This window comes from Lontra canadensis, unplaced genomic scaffold (assembly GCF_010015895.1).
Source record: "Lontra canadensis isolate GAN:19392208 unplaced genomic scaffold, GSC_riverotter_1.0 scaffold96, whole genome shotgun sequence".
Taxonomy (NCBI): domain Eukaryota; kingdom Metazoa; phylum Chordata; class Mammalia; order Carnivora; family Mustelidae; genus Lontra; species Lontra canadensis.
Window position 1 is genome coordinate 2,178,330 of NW_022631090.1, and position 20,645 is coordinate 2,198,974.

Sequence of the window (20,645 nt, forward strand, 5' to 3'; positions counted from 1 at the left end):
AGAAGGATACAAGGATAGGATAAATAAGGATAGGATGTACAGTGTTCTAGCAAGGCAGTGTTAGGAGTTTCTTTTTAACATAACTCCTCAATATTGACATTTATAGAACATTCCACCAAATAAGAGCAGAAAACACATTCTTTTAAAGCACACATGGAACATTCATCATGATAGACCATAATCTAGGCCCTAAAACAAACTTTGGCAAATTAAAAATATTAAAATCCTACAGTAGATTCTTTTACCATACTGGATTTAACAAGAAATTGGTAATCGAAAACTATCTGGGAAAATCCTGACATATTCAGAAAATAACCAAAATACTTTAAATAACCCATGAATCAAAAGGGAAATCACCAGGAAAACTAGAAAGTATTTTGAATTTAATAAAAATGAAAACAAAACATATCAAATTTGTAGAATGCAGATAAAGAAGTGATTAGAAGAAAATTCATATGAAAAGCTTTTATTAGAAAAAAAGAACAATTACAATAAATTATCTAACTTTTCACCTTAAGAAATTAGACAAGGAAAGTAAAATTAAAAGACAATCAGAAGATAAAGGAAAATAACAATAAGAGCAGATATCAATGAAATTGAAAACTGAAAAACAATGGAAAAATTTTATGAGACCAAATGAAGTTCTTTGAAAAGATTGGTGAAATGGCTATACCTCTAGCCAGGCCAGCCAAGAAAAGGGAAGAGACCTATGTTACCGTTATTAGTAATGAAGGGGGGCCATCATTACAAATCCTACAGACGTTAAAAGAATAACAGGGGAGTATGCAAACAGCTGTATACCTGTAAATTTGACGGCTTAGATGAAATGGATGAGTTTCTAAAAAGATAGAAACTACTGAAGCTCATGGAAGAAGAAATAGATAATCCAATATTTATTAAAGAAATTTAGTATGTAGGGGCACCTGGGTGGCTCAGTGGGTTAAGCCTCTGCCTTCGGCTCAGGTCATGATCTCAGGGTCCTGGAATCGAGCCCCACATCTGGCTCCCTGCTCAGCAGGGAGCCTGCTTCCCCCTCTCTCTCTGCCTGCCTCTCTGCCTACTTGTGATCTCCCTGTCAAATAAATAAATAAAATCTTTAAAAAAAAAGAAATTTAGTATGTAGTTAAAATCCTACCAAAAAAAAAAAAAAACTACAGAGTCAGATGGCATCATTGGTAAATTCAAACAAACATTTAAAGAAGCCATAACAAGATTCCCACACAATCTCTCTCTGAAAGCAGAAGTGGATAGATTGTTTCCCAACAATTGTATGAGGCCAAAACAAAAAATAAGCAATGACATTATAACAAAAGAAAGTTATAGACCAGTAACTCTCAGGGACATATATAAATAAAGTCTCAAGAAAATATTAGCAAATCAAACCCAATAATAGAGGAAAAAAGTTATATGCTATACCAAGCAAGGGTTATCCTCAGACTATAAGGCTGATTTGAAAATCAGTGTAATTTGCTTTATCAATAGTCTGAAGAAAAAAAAAACTATTAACATCTTAATAGATGCTGAGAATTATTTGTCAGAATTCAACATTTATTCTGAAACAGTGCCCTCACAAAATTAGGAATAAAAGGGAACTTCCCTAGCATGATAAAGAACATTTACAAAAAACTTGATCCATTATATTTAGTGTTGAAAGACTGACTGCTGTTCCCTGAATATATGAAACAGTACAAAGATTTCTTTTCTTACCATTGCTTTTCATTATCATACTGTAAGTCGTATTAAACAATGAAATGCTGTAAAGCAAGAAGTAGAAATAATACGATGACAGATGGTATCTGCACTTGTGGTGAACATAGCATAACATATAGAGAAATTGAATCACTGTGTTGTATACCTGAAACTAATATAACATTGTGTGTCAACTATGTTCAAATAAAAAAAAGCTCATCAGAAAATACCTCCCCCCCCAAAAAAAAAGAAATGAAAGGCATACAGATTGGAGAGGAAGAAATAAAACTGTCTGCATAGGTGACTTGATTTTCTACATAGAAAATCGAAAACCTGCAAAATAACAACTAGAACAAAGAATTGAATTTAGTAGGGTCATAGGATACAAGGCAAAAATACAAGAATAAATTGTATTTCTATATGATAGCAGTGAACAACTAGAAATGAAAATTAGACAGAAACAGTATTATTCGAAATAGCATCAAATAACATGAAGTACTTAGGTATAGTTCTAACAAAATATGTGCAGGATCTGTATGTGGAAAACTATAAAACCCTTATGCAGAAATCAAACATCCAAACAAATGGGAAGATATTTTGTGATCATAAGTTGGAAGGCTCAGTATTGTTAAGATAACTGTTTTCTCCAGGTTTATTCATAGATTGAACATGTTCCCTAGCAAAATCTCTGCAGTATTTTCTTATTCAAAAGTTTATTTAGAAAGGGAAAGGACCTAGAATAGCAAAAATAATCTGAGAAAGTGTACAGAGTTGGAGGATTCATAGTACTTAATTTCCAAATGTAATGTAAAGCCACAGTGATAAAAATAGTGTGGTATATATGGAGTGATAGATACATATAGATCAATGGAACATAATAGGGATCCCAAGAATAAACCTATACAATTTGACTTTTGACCAAGTTGCAAAGGCAATTTCAACAGAAGAATAAATCTTTTCACCAAATGGTACTAAAACAGTTAGTTGATCATCCGTGTGTAAAATAAAACAGAAGACAAGCCCCAAACCAAGCTTCACACCTTGTACAGAAATTAACTTAGAATGGATCATAGACCTAAATGTATAAACTAAAATGATAAAATAAATAAGGTTTTGGAACAGAGGCTAGCAAACATGTTCTATAAAGGGCCCAATAGTAAATATTTTCGTTTTTATGGGCCAGCTATGGTTTCTGTCATATAATCTTTCTTTTTCTCTTCTTAATAACCTTTAATAATATAGAAACCATTCTTGGCTCACAGGCAGCTCAAAAACATGCCTGTAGTCCACATTTAGCCTGTGGGTAGTACTTTAATTATCCCTTGTTTTCGATGAAAGCATAGAAGAATCTTTGTGATAATAGGTTGGGCAGAGTTGTTATATAAAACTCCATAGCAAAAATACATTTAAAAATTGATAAATTGGACTTCATTAACATGAAACTTACTTCCATATTATTTATCTGGCAAAAAGGACTTATAGTCAGAATACGTAAAGACTTCTCAAAATTTGGGGCACCTGGGTGGCTTAGTTATTTAAGTGTCTACCTTGGGCTCAGGTCATGATCTCAGGGTCCTGGGATAAAGCCCCTGCATCAGGTTCCCTGCTCAGTGGAGAGCCTGCTTCTCCCTCTCTCTTTCCCTCTCCCAATCTCTCACTCTCTCTCTCAAATAAATAAATAAAATCTTCAAAAAAAAAAAAGAATTCTCAAAAGTCGATAAGAAGGAAACAACCAGATTTAAATTTGGAAATACAGGGAAAAGATCTGAACAGATACTTTACCAGAGAAGATACCTGAATAGCTAGTAAGTCCATGTAAAGATTCCCAATATAATCAGTCATCTAGGAAATGTAAGTCAAAACTATGAGATGGCATGTCTTATCCTGTCAGAATAGGCTTCGAAAAAGAAGGAAAATGAGCAATACCAAGTGCTGCCAAAGATGCAGAGTGACCAGAACTCTCAGATATTACTCGTTAGTATTCAAATGGTAGAGCCACTTCGAAAAAGAGTTTGGGAGAAAATGTTTGCAAATGGCATATTTGATAAAAGGTTAGTATCCAAAATATATAAATAATTTACACAACTCAACACCCAAAAAAATAAATGATCCAATTAAGAATTCGGCTGAAGACACAAATAGACACATTTTTCCAAAGAAGACATGTACATGGCCAACAAGCACATGAAAAAGTCCTCAACATCACTCATCATCAGGGAAGTACAGATCAAGACTACAATGACCTATATATCACCTTTACACCTGTTGGAATGGCAAAAATCAATAATACAGGAAACAACACGTATTAGTAAGGATGTGGAGAAAGGGAACAACAGAGGTATTGATGGGAATGCAAACTGGTGTAACCACTGTGGAAAACAGTATGGAGGTCCCTCAAAAGGTTAATAATAGAACTACCCTATGATCCAGCAATTGCAATACTAGGTATTTACCCAAAGAATACAAAAATAACTAATTCCAAGTGATACATGCACCCTGATGTTTATAGAAGCATTATCTACAATAGCCAAATTATGGAAACAGCCCAAGTGTCCATTGACTGATGAATAGATAAAGAAGGGGGGGTATATATGTGATGGAATATTACTCAATGATCAAAAAGAATGAAATCTTGCCATTTGCAATGGCATAGACGGAGTTAGAGAGTATTATGCTAAGCAAAATATGTCTGTCAGGGAAATACAACTACCACTCATATGTGGAATTTAAGAAATAAAGCGAAGGAACATAGTGGGGATTAAAAAGAGAGGCAAATCAAGAAACAAATTCTTAGCTATAGAGAACAAACTGCTGGTTACCGGAGGGCAGGTGGATGAGGGGATGGGTGAAATAGGGGATTAGGTTTAAGGAGTGCTCAACCAAATGTTGTATGGAAGTGTTGAATCGCTGTATTCTCACCTGAAACTGATATTACACTGTATGTTAACCAACTGGAATTTAAATAAAGACTTTAAAACAAAAGAGAAACAGTTTGGCAATTTCTTAGAAACATACCCTTACCACATGACCCTAGTTACTTATCCAAGAAAAGGATGAAACTTCACACAAAAACCTGTAGATCGATGTTCATAGCAGCTTTGTTCATAATCACCAAGAATTGGAAATAGTCCGTTTGTCCTTCAGCTGGTGAATAGATGAACAAATTATGACATGTTTGTATAATGGAAAACTGTTCATCAATAAAAAGTAACAAACTACTGATATGTGTTACAGCAACTTGGATGAATCTGAATGCATTATGTTAGGGGAAAGGAGACATACTCAAAAGGCTATGTACTGTATAATTGTATTTATATGCCATTCTGGAAAAGGAAGAACTGTAGGATAAAACAGATCAAGCAGTTGACAAGGAATTAGGGTCTGGAAAGGGGTTGACTACAACCAGGTGCAAGAAGCCTTTTGGTTTGATTGAACTATATATGTATCTTACATATCTTGATTTGGTGGTGATTATATGACTATATGCATTTGTCAAAACTCACCAAAGTACATTAGAAAAAGAATTTTTTTATATGTAAACATTTTTTAAATAAGAGATAAAAGATAGAGGGACAGTGAAGTTTCTATGATCAAAAAGGCATTTTACTGATGGTAGGAGAGGCTTTAGCATGTTTATAGGACATGGGCCCAAGTTAGTAAATAGGAAGATGTTAAAGGTTATCTACTTTTTTTTTTTGAAAATATATTTTAAACTGAGAGATACTATCCAAGATGATTTGCAGGTATATGAAATGTGTGGTTTGTAATCTTATATACTATTTTGTGAGTTTGATTTAAGTACTGAAGTTGAGTGCTCAGCATAGACTTTATAGAAAGTCTATAACTTTCTATAACTTTTAATGCATTTCCTGAATCTGTTCTGGGTACTTATGCATAACTTCTCTTGCTCAGTGATGAGATAGTTTTTCAAGATCCCTGCTTAATTTTATGTGCCTTTTCACATAAGTATTGTGGTTCCTAATGACTAGTGACTCAGCTATTTTTTTTAATATCTAAACTATATTTATTTCTTAAAGGTGATGTTGGGCCAAATGGACAACCTGGGCCAATGGGACCTCCTGGGCTTCCAGGAATAGGTGTTCAGGGACCACCAGGGCCACCAGGGATTCCTGGACCAGTAGGCCAACCTGGTAAGATTGGAGTGAATAAATGTGCATTTTTGTAGCATTCATTATATAGAAGTTGGCTAGTTCATTAGTACACTACAACCTATGTAACAGTTTTCCAGAAAACAGATTTGAGAGGTAATATGTCTCCTTGTATAATTTTGAAAGCTGAAAAAATACAGATCATGGTATAAGAGCTAATTTAATAAAAAAAGAACTGACTTAATCTCAGATAGTTTCTCTCCCTGTTCATTTAAAATTGATCTATTAACAAATAATGCAATTTCACAATTGCAGTATGTTGCCTCAGCATATGATCATTGAGCTAGTCACAGTCTTGGAATCACAAAGCTAAGAACTTCCAGTGCTGATTATTTCAGACCTGAGTAGCTGTACAGAATTAATAGACATCATTCTGAAACTTCTTAACATTTCTTGGCACATGAGAACTAGACTTAAAAACATTATGTCAAAAGTATATTTTAGGCATTCTCATTTCTTTTTTTTTTTACTAAAACAAGTAAGTTGAATTTTCTCCTCTTTCACCCTTAAGTCAACAGTCACTTTGCAATTCATAAACACTCTAAACTTTTTTATACAGACACAAAACAAAAACAAGCAAACAAACAAGCAAAAGATATGCAAAACAAGTTTAGTCAGCTTGTGACCTAATAGAGAATCATATGATTTTTCTACATTTGTCTGGGAACTTCATTGAGTTTTGTGGATTCTGAGCCATCTGGTGATGCTCACTAAGGGCCACTCTTGGGCCAGTGTGTTATTGCAAAGCAATGTAATAATTCATAAAGTTAAAACAAATATGGAAAACTTAATCATTCCTTAATTTACCTGGATATGTCAGATGACTTAAACACACAGTTCAGATGTACATACATTGATTTTGAAACAGTAGAAATATATTTTCTGACCTTAAATAGCAATAAATATTTTGTTAGTTATTATGCTAAAAATCTAGAAACATCAGTTAACAATGTAAAAAGCCTGGAAAGTAAACGTTATTTTTGCTTATGTTGTTCTTTAAAATTTTGTATTATGACCCATTGTTCTTTTTTTCTTTAAGGCCCCTAACATGTCACTACTGATTTAAAAATGAGAAAACTTATGTGTTGCTTTGAACCAGGTTGTTAAAAAGTAGCTGCATCAACACTCATGAAAAAACCATTCTGTTCAACTGGCATAGCAAAGGGATCTTGAGAAAAAACAATTTTTAGGTTTGGTCATTATAGTCCTGGCCTGCTGTTCCACAAAGAGGGCTAAAATGAATTTATCATTCCTGTTATGTTTTGTCATTTCTTTTATTTCCCAAAATTGCATGAGGTTTTGGAAGCATTTTGAATTCTTAAATTACAGCTAAGAAGGAATGAAAAGAAACTACTGTTAACACCAATCTGAACAAAATAAGGATACATTTATTTGTACTTTATGCTTTTTCAAATTTAGCTAATCCTCTAAATATTTCATTCATCTGACATTCTCTGTCTTTTTAACTGATTGATATATAGGTATATAAATTTATAAAGTCTAGATAGGATGGACAGGGGGAAAGTAATGGTGTTGAATTTAATCTTATTTCTTTCTTCTGTAAATATATATTTTGCCATAAAATTCACTATCTTAACTAATATGGCATGGAATTGGCATGAAAATGTATTGAATACATGTTTATTAATATAGATAGATATGTTATCAAATCACAATTTTTTTACTACAGGATAGATCACATTTTATATTTAATACTAGCCACATATACTCACTTTGTATATAAATTTATTTATATCACCAAAGCAGAATATTATCTTAGCCTATTTCAAAAACATTGTGATTTCTGTTCATACATCTCAATGAAAGGGTGATCAGCAAGACTGTTACTAATACCTTGATACACCTGACTTGCACTGCATGGCTAAAATTCTAACTACCAATTTTTTTTTAATACGCTTGTTCAGTATACTTGTTGTGTTTCATTTTGCAATAGAAAACTTAATGCAAAGTATCCTGTATTGTCATCTCTCCATATAAAATGTTTGCATTATGCTTTTCAAGCTTTTTTTGCTCCAGTTTTCTGCTGTAACTTAATCAAGCTTTACTATTTGTCATTCTCTTTTCCAAGGCAGGATACACAGTTTAATGCATGTTTATAAATTAAGGAACTGTTGAATATCAAGTCCTCATTTGACAGCAGGGAAATAAAAGAAAGAATGCCAAAGGATAAGAAGCAAAATGCTTTTCATTCCATGCTCTACTAATCCAGGCAGAAATGGAAATTGTTGATTCTTGCTATTTGATCTGGCTATTAGCTAGAAGATTGCTGCTTTAGTGAATCTCTAAGAGGTCAGTTAAATATACTCAATTCCATGTCCACAGATCCTACCTTAACCTGAGCCAAATGTATTGTAATGCTTGCCCAGTCTCAGGAAAAAGTGCAATCAGTTCAACCTCATCCCCACTAATGTGAAACAAAGAAACAAGGAATTAGTCATGTCATTTCATAGAGGGAGTTTCCTAACCCATTTCATCTATGAAGTTTTCTAACTTTTTTCAGCTATCAAGCCCTTGGGGTGGGGGGTGGGGGTAGGGGAGTGTGCGTGCACACGCACTCATGTGCACACGCAAGCAAAGTTCTCACAGATTTGTTTTTGGAATTTTCCCCTTTTTTCACAAACTGGTCCCATTTGGCTGCCAATAAATGTAGAGCATCTATACACCCCTAATGTACTTACTTTCTCTATATATAGCCATATAATTCCTGTTATTATATAAGGAGATTCAGCAGAGATTTTGAATTTATGTTAACTGTCTTCATTCTTGATCTTAACAGGATGCCTACTTCTGACAGTATTCATGGAAAAGATCTATGCTGTGAGAAGTACAGCAAAATAGCTGTTACTACTACAAATAACAATGAAAAAAATCTTTGCTAGTAATGCAGTTTGTTTAATCATACTCATCTGCTAATAATTATTGAGTTTTCTGTACCAAAGCTGTTATAGTATAAAATCAAATTTAGCTTTAAATTCTAACTTATCTTTAGGAGCTTAAGTTCCAAAAGGATTATTCAAAGCAATATAAGAATCAGGGACAAGAGTGTAAAGCTGATCTTTATCAAAAAGCATTACTTTTTGTGAATGTCAATATTTTACTGTGTCTCTTTATATATATATATATGTATATATATATGTATATATATATACATATATATATTTCATTTATAGATTGCTATATGAGCATCTGAATGAATGCCTAAAATAAGTTCTTTACTCATTATTACTAATACATGGTAGTTGTGAATCAGTATCTAATAACTTCTATTTGTAGACTTTTTCGTTCTCATCTTTACATGCTTAGTTTTTTTCTTAACCTAATCAATCTTTTTGCAACTTGCTTCTGCTTGGGTGGTTCATCTTGCTGCTGAACTGTAACTCCTGCCTCTTGAACTTCAGGTCTACCAGGTACTGTAGTTCTTTCTCAGAAGCTGCATCTTAAAGTGAAGCTTTTTAAACATGAGAAACAAACAAGATTTGTCCAGGCTTAAGTCTTTGGTTTTTTTCCATTACTTTGTGGAGCATATTTCAAAGGACAAATGAGTTATCTTGAAAACTCAGCTCTCAAAAAGTAGTTGGGCTATAACAGTAGGCAGTGATTCAGATAGAGTTCTAATAGTGTTCATTATTAGGTATCTCATCATATGTCACAAATATAGTAATGTAAAATATCTCTCCCCTTTCTATAGTATTTTCAATGAAATGACAGAATTGGAACCATTATGACATGCAAACTGAATGGAATTCTCTAACCTTCAAAGTCAATTTTATTGGTTTAAGGGCATGCTGGTATATGACATCAAACAGATCTTAAAATCCCAGCATTTTGCTCTATTATAAAAATAATCACCTCTGAATCTTCAGCAATAAAATTAGGTCTTATTGTTAAAGGGACACTTTAGAATGGTCACCTGGCTCAGCCTCCAGCTTCCAGTCAGTTGTATCCCCATTTAACAGTTGTAGGTCAACAATATTGTAGGTCAACAATAGTGAATCACCTACCTATGTGACTCACTAAGTCACATACCTAATAGGAATTGGAGTGGAAACTTGTCTTACGTTGGTAGAGTAATTCTTTTCCCTGAATATATAATCAATTTTAATCATCTTGTCTCTTGGAGTAGTTCAGTCTTGCAAAACTTACTAAGGTTAAATATTTTTGCAGTGTCATATTTTTTCTGTGAAATCCTGGTTGAAGTACTGAGAAACAAAATTTAACAACAAAAACTGATGGTGTAATGTATTATCAAGATAACATGTAAAATGAAACAAAAATAAAGTTGAAAATGTCCATGTAATGGGCTTATTCAGTAATGGATCATTTTTATGGATTATGGAAATATATCCCAATAATCCATAGTACCTTAGAGTGTGCAAATCCAAATGCAGTCAATGGACCAATGTCAAATCACAAAATGCTTGTTACCAGTCTGCATTGGAATTAAAAGAAATTGAGAGTAAGCATTTAGAAACTTATATGGTAATTTGACAGTGTAATTGTATTTGTATCTAACCAAAAGATAGTCATGTATGATTTTAACTTTTTATTTTAGTATTTTTTAGTAATTTTTATTGTGTTTTATGAAAATATTTGTCCATGGTGGACCAGGAATTAAGAAAATGTTTGTTTTTCACTGGAAATAATTTGAGAAGCACTTTCATAGAGAAATATGCTTGAAAATCCTAAAGTTTGATTGTTAGGTCATTTTATATGTGTGACACCAAAAGTATCTCTGAATCATTGTTAGGTTTGTTATACATAGGAGTCTTATCACTTGTTTGCTAGAAAAATAATCAGATACAGCTCTTAAAACTGCTTCAAAACTTGTTAATATTGGTGTTGTATTAACTAGGCCTGCATGGAATACCAGGAGAGAAGGGAGACCCAGGGCCTCCTGGATTTGATGTTCCAGGACCCCCTGGAGAGAGAGGCAGTCCAGGAATTCCTGGAGCACCTGGTCCTATGGGACCCCCAGGAACACCAGGGCTTCCAGGAAAAGCAGGTGCCTCTGGATTTCCAGGTACTTCATTTAAAGTTTTCTCTGGTTTTGGATTCAGGAAGTTAAAACATATTTAATATGATTCTGATATATTATTCTCTTGTACTTTTCTGGATTGACACTGTCCCTTAAGGAAAAGTGTTAAATGTCTTTGCAGGAAACTCAGTTTGCTATTTTCATTACATTTTTTTGCTGAGATTTCTGGTCACATATTGCTGTATAAAAAATGATCCCACAATTTAATGATTTAATTCAATCTTTTTATTTTGTTCAAGATTTTGTGGGTCAGGAGTTAAGTCGTGATTTGGTAGGGTCATTTATCTCTGATCTACATGGCACCAACTGGAGTGGTTGGGATGAAGGATCTACTTCCAGGATGGAACTTATCTGACAACTGCATGTTCCTTGGCCTCTTCAAATGGTCTCTCATTATCCATAATGTTCCTTCACATGGCTTGGGATCCTTACATTCTGGTAAATTCAGGGTAGTTGCTCCCCTTCTAGAGGCAGCTGGCTTCCCAAAAGAGAGAATCCCCAAACCCAAAAGCAAGTGTTCTAAGAGTCCCAGGTGAAGACTGCAAGGCTTCCTATGATCTAGCCTTGGGAGTCATACAGTGTCATTTAGTCAAGGGCAAGGCACAGAGTCAGCCCAAATTCAAGGACAGAAGGCTACACAAGGTTGTGTATACTGGGAAGTGTGGTGCATTGTGAGGCAATCTTTGGAGATTAGCTACCACAGTGAGTCTTTTTATTTTTATTTTTTGAGAGAGAGAGTGTGAGCCCAGGATTGGGGAGGGGCAGAAGAGGAGGGAACAAGAGAGAATCTTAAGCAAGCTCCATGCCCAGTGCACAGCCCACTGTGGGCTCAATCTCAGGATCCTGAGATGACCTAAGCCAAAATCAACAATCCGGTGCTTAACTGACTGAGCCACCCAGGTGCTGGAGTCTTTTTATTCATTCATATCAGCAGTAGTAGTTGCTAAAGTTACAGCAGTTGAAAACGGGTAAAACTTAATGCCCAGTAACACTCAGTAGTCTTCCAGTTGACATATTAAAAGTTATCTTTTATTTTTCCAAGGTCAAGGAAAGGTAAAAGTTAATTATTTGATATTCTTCAAAGGTACCAAAGGTGAAATGGGTATGATGGGACCTCCAGGCCCACCAGGACCTCTGGGAATTCCTGGCAGGAGTGGTGTTCCTGGTCTCAAAGGTAATATTTAGAATTGGCTGGTAGATGCATGTGAGAGAGAAAATTAAACGTTGTTTTGTGTCAATATAGAATATTTTTGAGTGCTTTAAAATGAGCAATGCTAACTTTTATTTTGTTTCTTTGTGACATGATATTTTATAAAAGCTTTTATTTAAATTCTAGTTAGTTAACATAGAGTGTAATATCGGTTTCAGGAGTAGAATTCAGTGATTCATCACTTATGTGACATGGCTTTTAAGTACATTGTATTTTCGATTTGGTGGCATGCACAGTTTGGATACCATGAAACGTTGCAAATGCTTAGCTCAAAATAACAAAATATAGGGATTGAATTTTGATTTTTTTACAGTTTCTATTATTGTCAAAGAACCCCAGAAAATAGAGGGAGTGTTATTTGAGTGGGAAAATGTGATGTGAGTTCAAGTTACTCAGACAATACCCATAGTGCATAAGTGTTTTGGATGGTCAGTGGCTTACTAAATTACAGAATATATGAATAATCTTTATAGATTATATATATATATATATATATATAATATTATAATAATCTTTATAGGCATAAATCCTGGAAGGACTAATCTAATCTGTTGTGTCCTCTCCGCACATGTTGGTTTTAGGTGATGATGGTTTGCAGGGTCAGCCAGGACCTCCTGGCCCTGTAGGAGAAAAAGGTGGTAAAGGAGAGCCTGGCCTTCCAGGCCCTCCTGGACCAGTGGATCCAGATCTATTGGGCTCAAAAGGAGAGAAGGGGGACCCTGGCTTACCGGGTGAGTAATACATTCATTTGTGAATGTTTTTACTGGTATATCTCAAGTTTCATTTTAAATAGCACGAAAAGTGATTTATAGTGTAGAAGTCACCAACAAAAGGCACATCAAATTTTTGGTAATGAAAATTTTCACCTGATTTCTATTGTTTCGGTGATCAACTTTTATTTAAGCGTTTTCTTTGTAGTTTAATTTGTCACAAATTATGAACTCTTAAAATAGACTTAAGGCAGTCACCTTCAGGCTTTCCAGAAAGCAATATGTCGTTGAGAGGAAAGCATATCTAGCCAGAATCACTTGAAAAATTGATTTCAGTGTTTGGGAAATCTGCTGGTCCCTTAATTTTTTTTTCCCTTGAGACCAGATGGGGATGAATAGTACATTGTTGCCCTGCAGTGTTTTGATATACATATCATACTTGGCTTTTAAATCCAGTTCATTGTTATTTTGCCGTGGCAGAATAAACCAGTATTGGACTAAGAACAGCTGGGCCAACTCAGCCATGGGGGAGGTTGCTGAAAGTAGGTTTAGGGAGCAACTGTGTTACTGTAGTTATTTTATTAGAAACAAATAAGATATGGAGTATTACGCTGACTTTTTAAATTTAAAAAATTCTTTTTTCTTTTTATAAAAGTATAACATAACAAGGCATCAAAAATGTAGGTAAGCACAAATTAATAAATAAAGTGCTTACAATCCAGTCTATATAGAATAGCCTTTCAGACAACATAGAACTTTAAAATTAGCCATGTTTATTTGCAGCTTACAGTAAAGTTTGTGGCTCTTTTTGTCAGCTCATGTGTGCATGTGAGTATCTGTGGGTGTATGTGTGTACACAGATACTATGTTTACCTATGAGCAGAATTTGGTGGGATTTTTCCTCAAAAGAGAGTTTAAGACATTACTGTGGTTTTGTATGTCATCACAAAAGAGGTAGGGCCACCTAATTTATTATTATTGTTAAAATGAGATATCTTTCTCGAATTATTCCTTACAAGTGTTCTCTTTCAATTATGCCTTCTGTAAAATAGAGGCAGTAATCTATATTATAATAAGATTATTAAAGATAGTTGTAGAATCTAAAAGATAGCCTAAAGATAATCTGCCCCAGTTCCTTCATTTTACAGTGTAAAAAACTGAGGCCCAAAGAGGAATATGACTTAGTTACTGAGTGATTTGAGTTTCTTAATCGTAGCTAAATAAGAAGTGGAGGAGTTTAATGTGTCCAGTGCTATTGGCTCCTACTCTGTCAGAATATCATGGGTTCCTGTATTTCATTCATAGTTCAGAATTTGGGTTGCTTGCTTTCCCAAATTATTTTTAGTGGATTAATGATATCAACCTAACTTGTGTTCCTTATATTCATCATTGGAAGGTATTCCTGGAGTTCCAGGGCCAAAAGGTTACCAGGGTTTGCCTGGAGACCCAGGGCAACCTGGACTGAGTGGACAACCTGGATTGCCAGGACCATCAGGTAAGGATGACAGACCACCTGTAGCAATTGAATGGCTGATCCTAAATCCTAGGAAAGTAATTATGTATTTATCATGTGTGATGATGTTTTGGATCGGATCATGACAATATGCTTGAGTAGCTACTGAGATGTGGAGCTCTTTTTTAGCAAAAATGTTGCCATTTGGCCCATGTGTCAACTGACAAGGTTTGTAGGATATTTTGCTTTGCTCAGTTTCTTCTTTTTGTGGTCAGTGATGATGTATACTGAATGAGAAGTACATCCAAATAAGGTGGTGTATTTTATTTACATACACAGCAACATGTATCAGTGAGGCAATTATCTGGCAGGTGCTGAAATATTTACCTTTTTTTAGTTACTGCCTTCAGACAAGTCAGTCATTAAACCATGTAAAGATGGCTGCTGATTTTATTTTTTAAAGTTTCTAGGGACAAAAATTTCACAACATACCTTTGTAGTCTTTTTCAGCATTAATCACCCTTAGAGTCAACATGGATTTTTTTCTTATTTCTAGTAAAACTCTTGCTGCTTCTTGAGCCATTTTCTTTTAGTTGGGCCCCAAAGGAATAAAGAGCAGCTGGTCTCCATCCTCATAGGAGTCCTTCATATCAGTTATTCTGCTCTAGACTCTGTACTACATCGCCTTGATATATAACTTCCTTTCTATCCTTCACATCTTCTGCATTCTCTTCCCCAAGTTGGAAGTCAGTATGAAAGAAAAAATAAAAGAAAAAATGTTTAAGGCAACATTGTGGTCCTTAGAAAATCCCTATGTGATACCACAGCTCAGGCACCTGAGCTCAAGGAAGAATGTATGTACACAGCAGCCATGACTGTTGGGAGTTAGCACCTCTCCATCAACCTTTATCTATCCCTGGCCTAATGTACTGGGAGTATATCATAACAGGATACCACTTTCCATTTACCACTTTCACATAATCAGACGTATGTGGGAAAGCCACTTCTCAATCTTTTAAAAGCTGACTCATGATACTGGATTTATCTGTGGTAAATATAGTAAGGGTAGTAGGCACATAATACAAATAGGACTTCAGGTGATTGGAATTGTTTTAGGGCAAGAAACAAGGTGTCCTGGTAAAATTTTCACATTTTAAAAACTGATTTGTATTAGGAGACTGATATTACTATGTTTATATTGTAATATGTCCCTAGGAGATTTCTTAGGTACCTCTTGCCTGTTTTATGCTGAGTTAGATCTGTGGAACTTAATCATTTATTAAGGTTTCATCCATCTAATCCCAGGCTTACATTATAATTACAACCCACTCCAAGAAACCAGGCAACCTCAATATTGCTGACTTGTCTTAATTTAATCAATTTAACTTTTCTAGGTCCCAAAGGTAACCCTGGTCTTCCTGGGAATCCAGGACTTACAGGACCTCCTGGACTTAAAGGAAGCATAGGTGATATGGGGTTTCCAGGTGAGTGATGAAAGTCTCCCAAATATTTAATTCCATTAGTGGCAGATGGTTCATTCTCTTTGTTATTAAAATAGAGACTGGTGTTGATAGAATCAAACTGAGACAGTAATAGACGTAATCAGTGGATAGAGTTTTCTCATCACACAAATATTTGAAATGTGATTTAAGGGACAGAGTTTTAGAAACCTTAAGAGTAAGGATCCACAAATATGTATATTTTCTCTCACTGTACCCCTTTCTCTTAAACTTCCTTGAAAAATAGGCTTTTAAATAATCCTGGTTGTAAAAGATTATTATATAATTCAGAATTTGCAGAGTTCTTTTTAAAAAAACTTTTCCCTTAGTCATAAGTGTCATAGATATGCCATGAATAAAGCATATTTTGTAAAAAAGATGCTTATTACATATTTTCAACAGGCCCTCAGGGTGTGAAAGGGTCTCCTGGACCTCCTGGAGTTCCTGGACAACCTGGCTCCCCAGGATTACCTGGACAGAAGGGAGAAAAAGGTGATCCTGGTGTTTCAGGCATTGGTCTTCCTGGTCTTCCCGGCCCAAAGGTAATTCTACTCTAGGCATATACCTGAGCAGATATGATTTTTTAAAAAATACTGTGCTCATTCCTAATTCTTCATTAACAAACTACACAGTTGACATGGTATATTCTGAAAATTCATTCCTCCTGCTTTCTCTTACATTGTAAGAAGCTATGTTTTAGAGTTTGTAGCCAATCCAAAAAGGTGTGTGGGGGAAGATTTCTTTGTTTTCCCTCTATCTTAATCTCTGAGTGTAATTTGGTAAACCAAAGGTGTATTCCTGACTAGCTTTGGTTTTCTTTTCCCATCTTAGTGGGGAAATGTTGATCTATATCCTAATATTATTATTAGCTAATATGAAGAAACTTATAGACAAAGTAACTCATGCAATTAATGAAATGCAGTAGTATTCCTAATGGCATATGAGAGGTGCACTTACAACAGTTTTACATGTCCCTCCATGCACCTAGTCAGCGTGAACACTTTGGTAGTGTTTCTCAATCAAATTTAGAACATATCTTAGAATCATTAGACTCAATGAATATTTGATAGCTCCTTAATTCAATGTAAAAAGGTAATAATTCCTACTGATTTGTGGAAGTACTCTTTAGCGAAGATTCATCCATTGTCTATTATATATATCGCAAATATTTTCTCCTGGTTAATCATTTGTCTCACAATACTGTTTAATCATTCAGGCAGACCACAAAGCTAGGAAATATTACAAAAAGAATGGTGTTACTAACCTTCCATGGAATTAATGAAAATTCCTACTGAGATAAGAATGTACTGAATAATGTGTTTTTTTTTCCTTTTAACCTGTCCTTTTAACTTTTTAATTTTTAAAAAAAAAATTTTAATGTTAATTCCAGTATAATTAACACACAATGTTATATTAGTTTCAGGTGTACAATTTAGTGATTCAGTACTTCCATATACCACCTGCTGCTGCTCATCACAGCAAGTGCCCTCCTTGATCCCCATCACCTATATAACCCATCCCTCCACCCACCTTTCCTCTGGTAACCATCAGGTTGTTCTCTATAGTTAAGAGTCTCTTTCTTGCTTTGTCTCTCTTTTTTGTTGTTGCTCAATGATTTAACTCATGAAATTTGAATGTTTTAAAGATAATTTCTTTTTAATAGTATACAAAAAATTTTAGTTTGATTGCATAGTCAATCAACTTATAGTAAGAGATAATCAAGAGAAATTTCTGCATATTAACTGCAAATTAACAGTGTAAAGTCTATTGAAATGATACTGAATATTTTCTCTTCTATTTAAATTTTACCAATACAGACATATCAAGGGTAAAAGTGAAAATCCCTTTAATAACCTATCTTCTTTATTCCATTCCCTTACCTGCAGAGATCCACTGATAATAGTGTGTAGATTTGAATCCCTTGCCATACATACTTTTATGTATATATACAAAATTTTGGGTTTTCTACATGTATTATATATGTATAGAGTCATAGAATACACACTATTCTGTATTTGCTTTATCACTTATATTTTTTGATCTTTCTTTTTTACTATGTCTTAGACAATTTTCTTTGTCACTGTACTTTTTTTATTATGTTCAGTTAGCCAGCCTATAGTACATTGTTAGTTTTTGATGTAGTGTTCAACAGTTCATTAGTTGGGTATAACACCCAGTGCTCATCACAACACTGTACATTATTTTTAATAGTTGCATGATATTCTGTTGTAATTAATATCCTAATGAATATTCTTAGACATATTTGTGGACACATGTGTAATTATTTATTCTGTATTGATTCCTAAAAGTGAAATATCCAGATTAAAAGGTAAGTTCATTTAGGTTTTTGTCTTTTAAAGTTTTTATATTAATAGGAACCAACAAACTTGGTTTTAAAAATCAACCAGTATGAAACAATAAAAAATAATAAGTAAAAAATATTTTACTTCTCAGTAAAATGAGAAGTCTTCTCTCCACACATTTACATACCTTAAATTCATAGTTCTTCTCTAACCACTTTTAGTAGTTGTCCACAGAAGATATTTTATGTGTATATAAACATGAATATATTTTAGATATTTCATCAGTTTTAAGACTCAGGTATTTTTATATGCAAAATCTCTGATATTGAGGTGCATCTTAGAATGGAAAGCATCTTACAACTATGGAAGCAATTTTCCTCAGTTACTAATTCACAAAATGATGCTGCATCTACCAAATGTAGGTATCTTATATTTTTATTTATACATAAAAATCATACTACATATCTGGTCTGGACCCAGCTATCATAACTTAGGAAGTCTTAGCAAACATTCTTTATCAGCACATTAATTAATGCCTCATTTGTTTTCATAATTATATAATATTTTGTATATGGATTGACCATAAATAGTTTAACCTATTATGAACACTGAGTTGTTTCTGTATTTGCATGATTACAAACATATGTTGCTCTGAAGATTCTTACCCATATCTTACATACATATGTAAGATACGTATCTTACATACATATCTTAAGATTATTAATATTAATATTGCCATAGAATAAATTCTAAGTAGAGTTGCTGGAACCTCTCATATATATATACCTTTTTAATATTGATAATTACTAATTTTTCTCTTAAATATCTCTGCTGCTTCATAATATCTTGATCAGTATTAGAAATTTTCTATTTTGTCCTCATTTTACAAATATTGGATATTATTTACCATTCAAATTTTGTCAGTCTAATGGGTAAAAAGTAGAGTATCATTGTTTAAATGTAATTTTCCTAATCATGAATGAGATTTCTTATGCTTATATCTCCTCTACAAATTGTCTGTTTATACTCTTGCCTCATTTTTTAAAAAAAAAATTTATTTATTTTTTTTTATAAACATATAATGTATTTTTATCCCCAGGGGTACAGGTCTGTGAATCGCCAGGTTTACACACTTCACAGCACTCACCATAGCACATACCCTCCCCAATGTCCATAACCCCACCCCCCTCTCCCTCCCCCCTCCCCCCAGCAACCCTCAGTTTGTTTTGTGAGATTAAGAGTCACTTATGGTTTGTCTCCCTCCTGATCCCATCTTGTTTCATTTATTTTTCTCTTACGGCCCAAACCCCCCATGTTGCATCTCCACTTCCTCATATCAGGGAGATCATGTGATAGTTGTCTTTCTCCGATTGACTTATTTCACTAAGCATGATACCCTCTAGTTCCATCCACGTCGTCGCAAATGGCAAGATTTCATTTCTTTTGATGGCTGCATAGTATTCCATTGTGTATATATACCACATCTTCTTTATCCATTCGTCTGTTGATGGACATCTAGGTTCTTTCCATAGTTTGGCTATTGTAGACATTGCTACTATAAGCATTCGGGTGCACGTGCCCCTTCGGATCACTACGTTTGTATCTTTAGGATAAATACCCGGTAGTCTCTTGCCTCATTTTTAGGAGGGGATTTGGTTGTGTATTTCCAATTTTTTTAAAGAGAGTTGAATAATTTGCCTAAGTTTACTCAGTTAAAACTTAGTAGGATCAGACCTTACATTTTGATCATTTAAAAAATTTTTTTAAATTTTTTATTTTTTCCTTTCTCAATTTTATTTTATTTTTTTAGTGTTCCAAGATTCATTGTTTATGGACCACACCCAGTGTATTTCCTATCGATTTATAGAAGTACTTCATAAAGATGTATCTATTGTCTATTATATCTGTTGTTTTCTCCCAGTCAGTCATTTGTTTGTCTTATAACCCTATTTACTGTGCACTTACCATGTAGCATACAAAATTTTTACATGGGGAATTTTTACATTTTTACACATTCATTCGTTCAAAATGTACCTAATAAGTGTGTGAGGTGAGGTGCCAGGTACTATTCTAGGTGCTAGAGATAGAAAAGGAATGAAACAAACTTATTGCCTGTGCAGAGCTTGCATCTAGTCAATAAAATAAATATGTTTATAGTGTGTTAGAAGGTATGGCAAAAGTTAAGTGAGGCTTGGGGATAGGAATTGCTGAGAATTGTTAAATTTTGAAATAGAGTAGTAAGAGAAAGCTGCTCTGAACACAGTTGATCTAGTGACATGCAGTGAGGAAATGAGTCATTCAAGCACCCTGAGGTGGGAGAGCATACCTGACATGTCTGAAGAACATAAAGGTGGCTAGTGTGGATTAAGCAGAATTAGGTGAAACAAAGTAAGAGATGAGATCAGGTTAGTAATGGGAGATAGATCATCTAGAACCTTATAGATCATAGAAAGGGATTTTACTCCTGAGTGAAATGGGGAGTGACTGGAAGGAGTAACATGATTATACTTGAATTTGGGAATATATCATAGCCCCTATTTTGGAACTAGATCATAG

General features: G+C 34.2%; 1 protein-coding gene across 4 annotated transcripts in view; it reads left to right on the plus strand.

The window, feature by feature from the left end:
- Nucleotides 1-20,645, plus strand: part of COL4A5 (collagen type IV alpha 5 chain) — a 224,602-nt gene that overhangs the window by 157,574 nt on the left and 46,383 nt on the right. For all 4 annotated transcript variants that reach the window (XR_004380245.1, XR_004380244.1, XR_004380246.1 and 1 more), the window contains exons 30-36: nucleotides 5,727-5,840; nucleotides 10,732-10,899; nucleotides 11,999-12,088; nucleotides 12,706-12,855; nucleotides 14,231-14,329; nucleotides 15,682-15,771; nucleotides 16,189-16,328. Coding sequence is in view for 1 of the 4 variants with exons in the window: in XM_032837167.1 (XP_032693058.1) it covers nucleotides 5,727-5,840; nucleotides 10,732-10,899; nucleotides 11,999-12,088; nucleotides 12,706-12,855; nucleotides 14,231-14,329; nucleotides 15,682-15,771; nucleotides 16,189-16,328 (851 nt within the window). In the remaining 3 variants the exon portion in view is untranslated. The remainder of the gene's footprint in view (nucleotides 1-5,726; nucleotides 5,841-10,731; nucleotides 10,900-11,998; nucleotides 12,089-12,705; nucleotides 12,856-14,230; nucleotides 14,330-15,681; nucleotides 15,772-16,188; nucleotides 16,329-20,645) is intronic.